A 10240-nucleotide genomic window follows, 5' to 3' on the forward strand; every position below is an offset into this window, starting at 1 on the left:
GTTGTTCTAACGTCATCTTACTTGTATGTGGACCCGGAGCTAGAAAATGTTTGAGGAGGAGTTGTTCTAAGGTCATCTTACTTGTATGGGTACGCGGAGCTAGAGCATGCTGAAGGAGGAGCTGTTTTTTAGGTCATCTTACTTGTATGGGGACGCGGAGCTAGAACATTATGACAGATGAGCTGTTCTAAGGTCATCTTACTTGTACGGGGACGCGGATCTAGAACATGCTGAAGGAGGAGTTGTTCTAAGGCCATCTTACTTGTATGGGGACGCGGAGCTAGAACATGGTGAAGGAGGAGTTGTTCTACGGTCATCTTAATTTTAGGGGACGCGGAGCTAGAACATGCTGAAGGTGGTGTTGTTCTAATGTCATCTTACTTGTATGGGGACGCGGAGCTAGAACATGCTGAAGGAGGAGTTGTTCTGAGGTCATCCTTCTTGTACGGGGACGCGGAGCTAGAACATGCTGAATGAGGAGTTGTTCTAAGGTCATCTTACTTGTATGGGGACGCGGAGCTAGAACATGCTGAAGGAGGAGTTGTTCTAAGGTCATCCTTCTTGTATGGGGACGCGGAGCTAGAACATGCTGAATGAGGAGTTGTTCTAAGGTCATCTTACTGGTATTGGGACACGGAGCTAGAACATGCTGCAGGAGGAGTTGTTCTGAGGTCATCCTTTTTGTACGGGGACGCGGAGCTAGAACATGCTGAAGGAGGAGTTGTTCTAAGGTCATCTTACTTGTAACGGGACGCGGAGCTAGAACATGCTGAAGGAGGAGTTGTTCTAAGGTCATCTTTCTTGTATGGGGACGCGGAGCTAGAACATGCTGAAGGAGGAGTTGTTCTAAGGTCATCTTACATGTACGGGGACGCGGAGCTAGAACATGTTGAAGGAGGAGCTGTTTTTAGGTCATCTTACTTGTATGGGGACACGGAGGTAGAACATGATGACAGAGGAGCTGTTCTAAGGTCATCTTACTTGTATGAGGACGCGGAGCTAGAACATGCTGAAGGAGGAGTTGTTCTGACGTCATCTTACTTGTATGGGGACGCGGAGCTAGAACATGATGACAGAGGAGCTGTTCGAAGGTCATCTTACTTGTATGGGGACGCGGAGCCAGAACATGCTGAAGGAGGAGCTGATTTAAGGTCATCTTACTTGTATGGGGACGCGGAGCTAGAACATGCTGAAGGAGGAGTTGTTCTAAGGTCAACCTTCTTGTATGGGGACGCAGAGCTAGAACATCCTGAAGGATGAGTGGTTCTAAGGTCATCTTACTTGTATGGGGACGCGGAGCTAGAACCTGCTGAAGGGGGAGTTGTTCTAATGTCATTTTACTTGTATGGGGACGCGGAGCTAGAACATGATGACAGAGTACTTGTTATAAGGTCATCTTACTTGAATGGAGACGCGGAGCTAGAACATGCTGAAGGAGGTGTTGTTCTAAGGTCATCTTACTTCATCTGTGGTAGTGTTTACCACTAAAAAGGTTATCTTACTTGAATGGAGACGCGGAGCTAAAACATGCTGACAGAGGAGCTGTTCTATGGCCATCTTACTTGTATGGGGACGCGGAGCTAGAACCTGCTGAAGGGGGAGTTGTTCTAATGTCATTTTACTTGTATGGGGACGCGGAGCTAGAACATGTTGAAGGAGGAGTTGTTCTAAGGTCATCTTACTGGTATTGGGACACGGAGCTAGAACATGCTGCAGGAGGAGTTGTTCTGAGGTCATCCTTCTTGTACGGGGACGCGGAGCTAGAACATGCTGAAGGTGGTGTTGTTCTAAGGTCATCGTACTTCATCTGTGGTAGTGTTTACCACTAAAAAGGTTATCTTACTTGAATGGAGACGCGGAGCTAGAACATGCTGAAGGAGGTGTTGTTCTAAGGTCATCTTACTTCATCTGTGGTAGTGTTTACCACTAAAAAGGTTATCTTACTTGAATGGAGACGCGGAGCTAAAACATGATGACAGAGGAGCTGTTCTATGGCCATCTTACATGTATGGGGACGCGGAGCTAGAACATGCTGAATGAGGTGTTGTTCTAAGGTCATCTTGCTTGTATGGGGACGCGGAGCTAGAACCTGCTGAAGGGGGAGTTGTTCTAATGTCATTTTACTTGTATGGGGACGCGGAGCTAGAACATGGTTAATGAGGAGCTGTTCTAAGGTCATCTTACTTTTATGGGGACGCGGAGCCAGAACATGCTGAAGGAGGAGTTGTTCTAACGTCATCTTACTTGTATGGGGACGCGGAGCTAGAACCTGCTGAAGGGGGAGTTGTTCTAATGTCATTTTACTTGTATGGGGACGCGGAGCTAGAACATGCTGAAGGTGGTGTTGTTCTAAGGTCATCTTACTTCATCTGTGGTAGTGTTTACCACTAAAAATATGGAAAAGCTTATTGGTTGCCATTTTGTGATATGAAGGTCGATGTTTTTATTGTAATCGTTCGTGTGCCGGGCGGTTCTCAGTGTTAGGAGGTGACTTTACTTGGTTAACGTCGATGAAGCAGACGATGCTAACCCTTTCGGAACCCTTTGTCTTATTTTCCCAGTTTTTTGAGAGTCTCAATGTAAATCTTTCCTGTGTTTCATGTTTTCTATTTTAATCGATTTTAAGTTCAAACTACGGTTTTATTAACACTATGACGATGTGGTATATTTTGCTTTGTGTAAAACTTAAAATTGATTAATTTTAGAACAATCACGAATCAAGTTTATCAATTACCCTCATTGGCTTGGATGGAAAGGAATCTTAATTTGGAAGGAGACTTGAGCACCCGGAGAAAACCCACATGGTCGGGCCAAGTACTTTTTCATGTCCGATCGGTATGTCGTACTCCGGCCGTCTTGGTGAACGACGTGAGCGCTACCCACTGTCTCTTCCACCACCCAACCACCCATATAGGTAGGATATACTTGTAGCTTGTTTTATTATCAGGTATTGTTAATAATAATAATAACACATAAACAGAAAGTACATTATTTTATTAACGTTTTTCTCTCATTTATGAAGATAGACATTAAAGTGAGGTATTAAGTGTTTGTTTGAGACACGCCATTAAATCTGGTGGTATAAGGTGTTCGCTGACGGGAACTGGACACTGTTACAACCACTGCGGGTACAACAGTAGTCACATGTCAGATTCTGGCCGCTAGGTCCACTTCCGGATATTATCAAACTCATACACTCTGGAGAGGTCAGTGTGTTTCCTATCCACCGGCTGTAACACTCTCCCTCCGTCACACAACTTCAAAAAATATAAACAGTAACTTATGTAAGACGTTCGCTCTAATTTCATCTGAAACTCCGTATTGCACATAATCTATTGACAGTCCCTGTAAAGTTCATAATGACTACCTCGTACAGAACATATTGTATTGACTATTCCTGTAAAGTGTATGATGAATACCTCGTACAGTACATAATGTATTGACAATCCCTGTAAAGTGTATGATGACTGCCTCGTACAGTACATAATGTATTGACAATCCCTGTATAGTCTAGGGTGAATACCCCGTACAGTACATACTCTATTGACTATCCCTGTATAAACTATAGTCTAGGTTGAATACCCCTTAGAGTACATAATCTATTGTTGTACCTACTTACTCGTCACACAAAAAATTGGATTGAAAAATCTGTATACACTGAAGCTTCTTACCTTCTTGTCTGATTCCTAGAACCATCAGCGCTGTCTACGATAGAACTCATGCAGTAGTCCTTACCGAGCGGACAGTGCGAGGGACTGAGGTTTCCATTACACGCAGTTCCGGTGCACGTGATACACATCTGGGATGCTGGGTAAGACAACACAATAATGAGTAATTACCACCCAGAGGGATATACATGTATGTTATCTTGTCAAACCCATTTTTTTTTTAATTCATAGAGATAGTTATCATACGTGAATTGTCACAATAGGTTTCTGTGAAATAAGTAAATGAACATCTAATAGTCGACGTCACGTCCGCTAATCAGATGGCATGAAAGGGAAGTCCACACATTTTTGTGAATTGAAGAAAAACAAATCGCATGTTGATTTGGATATGTTTTATTACTTAAAGATTGTTAAACAAAGAAATCTTATGAAAAGTTGTGTGTTGTATACGTCGGTAATATTTCTGAATTAAAGTGCCTGTTGTACCATCAAGGCAGTTTGGTGTGTGTTGTGATGTAACTGAAGACAACATGACTTTGGTGAGTAACAGTATCACAAAAGACAGTCGATATTGACAGAGTAATCAGTATTATTACCCAATAGTCTATATAAATTATAATTAGTCATTTTTGACTGTTTCTGGCTAGCGGCCTCAGGCAAACAGTTCCCCAGGGCTTCCCCCTACCTCGGGATGATAGTTTTGACTGTTCCCCAAATAGCCATGAAACAATTGTATACTGTAACTTTGTACAGAGATATATTTGATGTTGTCGCCTCTGTTAGACTCCTGTCAAAACTATATGTAAAGCAATTTTTTAGCAGCTGTAGAGCATGTTGATAGTTGTAGTCGAAGTTTAGGACGAGAACATTTGTCCCAAAGATTGTTTTGTTGGAGCTGTAGATCTAGGGATGCCGACGTCGAGAGCGAGTTAACGTTGTAAGAAGCGGTCCCTGTCTAGTCAAAGTTAGGGCGAGTACAGGTCAGAAGGGACAGTCCCCGTGTTACAGAGTGCTGTGTTACAGCACCACGAGCACCGGAAGTCGTCCAGATACAGGTTACTTGGGTCGTAGTCCCTACATCTTCTGTCATCAGACGACCTGTTCGCTCCTCGGCAATCTGTTTCTGTAGCACAACTGCGAAAACAAGTACACTATGATAATATATTGTAGATACAAATTTCTATTTGTCAAAATTAATTGCCTAGCTTGGCATGAATCGGGAATCTATCTGGAATATTTTTGCAAATATACATTGCTATTTTAAAAGCACAGTTTTCGGCAGTATCGCTACAAATACATGGAATAAATAACTATATTCAATGAAGTCGGGATTTTCCTTTATTCACACTACGGTCACTAATGTAAAGATGATGTAAATAGCCCCCATTCATTCCACATGAACATAAGAAAATCGCACTTCCAATCTTAATATTTACTTGTTATTTATTACTTTCTTACACCATAAGAGCTAAGCTCGAGACCATCTTTGAAATTTGAGATTTTAAAGATTATTTAGTTTTGTCACATTGAATACGATCTTCTTGGTCGTTTATTATGTTATGCTTTATAGTTACGTAGTATCCAAGCTTTAATGAAAATAGAGCACGACATTTCTGTCTGAGCTGATGTAGTATCTTTGACAACGGTTAAGTCTGAAACATTATCAGAAAGTAAAGAAAGGGGATTACATAAAACAACTGACCTCCTGAATACGGACCGAGTGCCGTCATCGTTGTTGTGGATGGTCGTCACACAGAACTGCTGGTCTACACTTTGACACTGGTGAGCTATGTATCTATCCTCACAGATAAACGGGGGTCCATTACACAGGTTACACGACGCTGGGGACAGAAAACAGCCACATATACACAGAGCCAAGAATAGGACAGAAAACAGACACTTATACACAAAGCCAAGTATAGGACAGAAAACAGCCACATATACACAAAGCCAAGTATAGGACAAAAACAGCCACATATACAAAAAGCCAAGTATAGGACAGAAAACAGCCACATATACACAAAGCCAGCTATAGGACAGAAAACAGCCACAAATACACAAAGCCAAGTATAGGACACGAAACAGCCACATATGCACAAAGCCAAGCAAAGGACAGAAAACAGCCACATATACACAAAGCCAAGTATAGGACACGAAACAGCCACATATACACAAAGCCAAGAATAGGACAGAAAACAGTCACATATTCACAAAGCCAAGTATAGGACAGAAAACAGCCACATATACACAAAGCCAAGTATAGGACAGAAAACAGCCACATGCACACAAAGCCAAGTATAGGACAGAAAAAGGCCACACATACACAAAGCCAAGTATACACAAAGCCAAGTATAGGACAGAAAACAGCCACATATACACAAAGCCAAGTATACACAAAGCCAAGTATAGGACAGAAAACAGCCACATATACACAAAGCCAAGTATAGGACAGAAAACAGCCACATATACACAAAGCCAAGTATAGGACAGAAAACAGCCACATATACACAAAGCCAAGTATAGGACAGAAAACAGCCACATATACACAAAGCCAAGTATAGGACAGAAAACAGCCACATATACACAAAGCCAAGTATAGGACAGAAAACAGCCACATATACACAAAGCCAAGTATAGGACAGAAAACAGCCACATATACACAAAGCCAAGTATAGGACAGAAAACAGCCACATATACACAAAGCCAAGTATAGGACAGAAAACAGCCACATATACACAAAGCCAAGTATAGGACAGAAAACAGCCACATATACACAAAGCCAAGTATAGGACAGAAAACAGCCACATATACACAAAGCCAAGTATAGGACAGAAAACAGCCACATATACACAAAGCCAAGTATAGGACAGAAAACAGCCACATATACACAAAGCCAAGTATAGGACAGAAAACAGCCACATATACACAAAGCCAAGTATAGGACAGAAAACAGCCACATATACACAAAGCCAAGTATAGGACAGAAAACAGCCACATATACACAAAGCCAAGTATAGGACAGAAAACAGCCACATATACACAAAGCCAAGTATAGGACAGAAAACAGCCACATATACACAAAGCCAAGTATAGGACAGAAAACAGCCACATATACACAAAGCCAAGTATAGGACAGAAAACAGCCACATATACACAAAGCCAAGTATAGGACAGAAAACAGCCACATATACACAAAGCCAAGTATAGGACAGAAAACAGCCACATATACACAAAGCCAAGTATAGGACAGAAAACAGCCACATATACACAAAGCCAAGTATAGGACAGAAAACAGCCACATATACACAAAGCCAAGTATAGGACAGAAAACAGCCACATATACACAAAGCCAAGTATAGGACAGAAAACAGCCACATATACACAAAGCCAAGTATAGGACAGAAAACAGCCACATATACACAAAGCCAAGTATAGGACAGAAAACAGCCACATATACACAAAGCCAAGTATAGGACAGAAAACAGCCACATATACACAAAGCCAAGTATAGGACAGAAAACAGCCACATATACACAAAGCCAAGTATAGGACAGAAAACAGCCACATATACACAAAGCCAAGTATAGGACAGAAAACAGCCACATATACACAAAGCCAAGTATAGGACAGAAAACAGCCACATATACACAAAGCCAAGTATAGGACAGAAAACAGCCACATATACACAAAGCCAAGTATAGGACAGAAAACAGCCACATATACACAAAGCCAAGTATAGGACAGAAAACAGCCACATATACACAAAGCCAAGTATAGGACAGAAAACAGCCACATATACACAAAGCCAAGTATAGGACAGAAAACAGCCACATATACACAAAGCCAAGTATAGGACAGAAAACAGCCACATATACACAAAGCCAAGTATAGGACAGAAAACAGCCACATATACACAAAGCCAAGTATAGGACAGAAAACAGCCACATATACACAAAGCCAAGTATAGGACAGAAAACAGCCACATATACACAAAGCCAAGTATAGGACAGAAAACAGCCACATATACACAAAGCCAAGTATAGGACAGAAAACAGCCACATATACACAAAGCCAAGTATAGGACAGAAAACAGCCACATATACACAAAGCCAAGTATAGGACAGAAAACAGCCACATATACACAAAGCCAAGTATAGGACAGAAAACAGCCACATATACACAAAGCCAAGTATAGGACAGAAAACAGCCACATATACACAAAGCCAAGTATAGGACAGAAGACAGCCACATATACACAAAGCCAAGTATAGGACAGATAACAGCCACATATACACAAAGCCAAGTATACACAAAGCCAAGTATTGAACAGAAAACAGCCACATATACACAAAGTCAAGTATAGGACAGAAAACAGCCACATATACACAAAGCCAAGTATCCACAAAGCCTAGTATTGAACAGAAAACAGCCACATATACACAAAGTCAAGTATAGGACAGAAAACAGCCACATATACACAAAGCCAAGTAAAGGATAGAAAACAGCCACATATACACAAAGCCAAGTATAGGACAGAAAATAGCCACATATACACATAGCCAAGTATAGGACAGAAAACAGCAACATATACACAAAGCCAAGTATAGGACAAAAAACAGCCACAAATACACAAAGCCAAGTATAGGATAGTGATACATATCGCCAAATACAGGATTGAAACAGATATAGCAAAGTAAAGGATTGAAATAGATTTAGCAAATTATAGGATTGAAATACAAAATGCGAAGTTAAGGATTGAAATAGATATAGCAAAATAAAGGATTAAAATACAAATAACCAAGAATAGGATTGAAATACAAATAGCCAAGTTAAGGATTGAAATACAAAAAGCCAAGTTAAGGATTGAAAAAATGTGGACAGTTAACAGCGGCATGTAGAAAGTCAGGTCAGGATGAGAAAATAATCGACTTAAGTGTATCACAACAAATATACTTACTGGGTCGTGTAATAATAGACTTTAGTTATCAAAACAAATATACTTACTGGGTCGTGTAATAATAGACTTTAGTGTATCACAACAAATATACTTACTGGGTCGTGTAGGTTTTGGCGTCGGTTGCGATACTGTAGTAGTTGTAGATGGAGTGAGTGTAGTACTCGGTGCAGCCTCCGTTGTGGTACCTGATGTTGGAGGCGTTGTAGATGGAGTGAGTGTAGTACTCGGTGCAGCCTCCGTTGTGGTACCTGATGTTGGAGGCGTTACTATTGAGGTCGTAATGGCGGTACGTACTGTCGACGAAGCTACTGTTGACGTCATAGGCGATGACATAGGTGACGTGGTGACTGTCAATATGTAAACTAGCGATTAACCATCAGCTCTTCATCATCATTTCCATCAACTCAGATGTATTGGTAATACGGACAATTGTTTTCACCANACTATTGAGGTCGTAATGGCGGTACGTACTGTCGACGAAGCTACTGTTGACGTCATAGGCGATGACATAGGTGACGTGGTGACTGTCAATATGTAAACTAGCGATTAACCATCAGCTCTTCATCATCATTTCCATCAACTCAGATGTATTGGTAATACGGACAATTGTTTTCACCACCGGATATGGACGGAATGAACAACAGTATGGTTGTGATATTCTTCACATCAACATTAACGCTGGCTGATCGGACACAGTGATAGATTTGTATGTGATGTAATGTATCACAATAATCCAGTGTCCAGTTCAGTTTTAACGATGGAAAAAAAGCGAAAGGAATATATTGAAATGTTTCTATCAACATGTTGGCAGCTTCAATATTGAAAGAAATTGAAAAAGTTTTTGACCTCATACATGTTGACGAGAAAGCTCTAGCAGGCTTTGATTATATGGACAAGAAATTCAAGAAAATATTACCTCATGTCATGATTCTGTGTTTTATTTAACAAATTTAAATTGACAAATAGATAAAGTTAATGATACCAATAAATACACACGAATATATCTTGAAAGCTGTCTTTGATTTTTTTCCAGATAAAAACTCAAGCAGCGATAAAGAGATTGCGGTTGCAAGAGTTTTCTTTCGAAAAATATCATCTGTTGATGTAATATATATGCCTTAGTCTTTAATGTAGAGAACTCTTAAAAAGGAAAAGGTTAAATCGCTGAATCGTTGAATACAAAAAAGATATATTGAAATACTATGTAACATCCAATTAAAGCCATACTTTTTAACTACAAAACTAAGTAGTTTAATATCGTTCAATAACTAATGCAGTGCTTAAAATATAGATACTAATCATTAATGTATCTTCAAAGGGAAACAAACTTGTATTTAATTTGTTTAAATGTAGATGCGTCCTCTGCACTGTTTCTGTATTTAGATTGTGGGGAGAATGTGATAATCATGGTGTTGGTTACATAACCTTTTGTACCTTTTGTATTGCTTCACAGCCTCAAGAACTTGAGGTGTTTACTTACTCATTTTGAAATTTTGCCAAAACTAGTACAAGAGATGTCGATGGTGAGCAGTTTTACACAGATATTACATAAACAGTACGTGATATTCCGATAGATTGAAGACAATGATTACAAACAACATTTGACATTAACTCT

General features: G+C 40.2%; 2 protein-coding genes across 3 annotated transcripts; both read right to left on the reverse strand.

Annotated features, from left to right (window-relative positions):
* Positions 1 to 2983: 2983 nt before the first annotated feature.
* LOC110441494 lies at positions 2984 to 3853 on the reverse strand. The gene is made up of 2 exons (XM_021484657.1): positions 3672 to 3853; positions 2984 to 3257 (listed from the first exon to the last, which is right to left on the reverse strand). Exons 1-2 carry the CDS (start codon positions 3797 to 3799, stop codon positions 3068 to 3070), a joined length of 318 nt encoding a protein of 105 aa, XP_021340332.1. The 5' UTR covers positions 3800 to 3853; the 3' UTR covers positions 2984 to 3067.
* A 108-nt stretch (positions 3854 to 3961) lies between these two features.
* LOC110441493 (integumentary mucin C.1-like) lies at positions 3962 to 9142 on the reverse strand. Of its 2 annotated transcripts, XM_021484656.1 has the most exons (4): positions 9068 to 9142; positions 8721 to 8827; positions 5371 to 5509; positions 3962 to 4802 (listed from the first exon to the last, which is right to left on the reverse strand). In XM_021484656.1, exons 1-4 carry the CDS (start codon positions 9133 to 9135, stop codon positions 4634 to 4636), a joined length of 483 nt encoding a protein of 160 aa, XP_021340331.1. In that variant the 5' UTR covers positions 9136 to 9142; the 3' UTR covers positions 3962 to 4633. The 2 variants fall into 2 exon arrangements, with proteins under 2 accessions (XP_021340331.1, XP_021340330.1); XM_021484655.1 differs by lacking the exon at positions 9068 to 9142 and having other exon boundaries at positions 3965 to 4802; positions 8721 to 8989.
* Positions 9143 to 10240: the final 1098 nt, after the last annotated feature.

The sequence above is a fragment of the Mizuhopecten yessoensis genome, unplaced genomic scaffold, assembly GCF_002113885.1.
Source record: "Mizuhopecten yessoensis strain PY_sf001 unplaced genomic scaffold, ASM211388v2 scaffold715993, whole genome shotgun sequence".
Classification (NCBI taxonomy): domain Eukaryota; kingdom Metazoa; phylum Mollusca; class Bivalvia; order Pectinida; family Pectinidae; genus Mizuhopecten; species Mizuhopecten yessoensis.

Coding starts and splice junctions, on each gene's coding strand:
- LOC110441494 (XM_021484657.1), bottom strand. CDS start 3,799: ATGTGTATCACGTGCACCGGAACTGCGTGTAATGGAAACCTCAGTCCC. Junction 3,258..3,671: donor TCTAGGAATCAGACAAGAAG/GTAAGAAGCTTC, acceptor TATTTTTTGAAG/TTGTGTGACGGAGGGAGAGT.
- LOC110441493 (XM_021484655.1), bottom strand. CDS start 8,958: ATGTCATCGCCTATGACGTCAACAGTAGCTTCGTCGACAGTACGTACC. Junction 5,510..8,720: donor GCCAAAACCTACACGACCCA/GTAAGTATATTT, acceptor TTCTGTCCCCAG/CGTCGTGTAACCTGTGTAAT. Junction 4,803..5,370: donor ACTCGGTCCGTATTCAGGAG/GTCAGTTGTTTT, acceptor TTGTTTTCGCAG/TTGTGCTACAGAAACAGATT.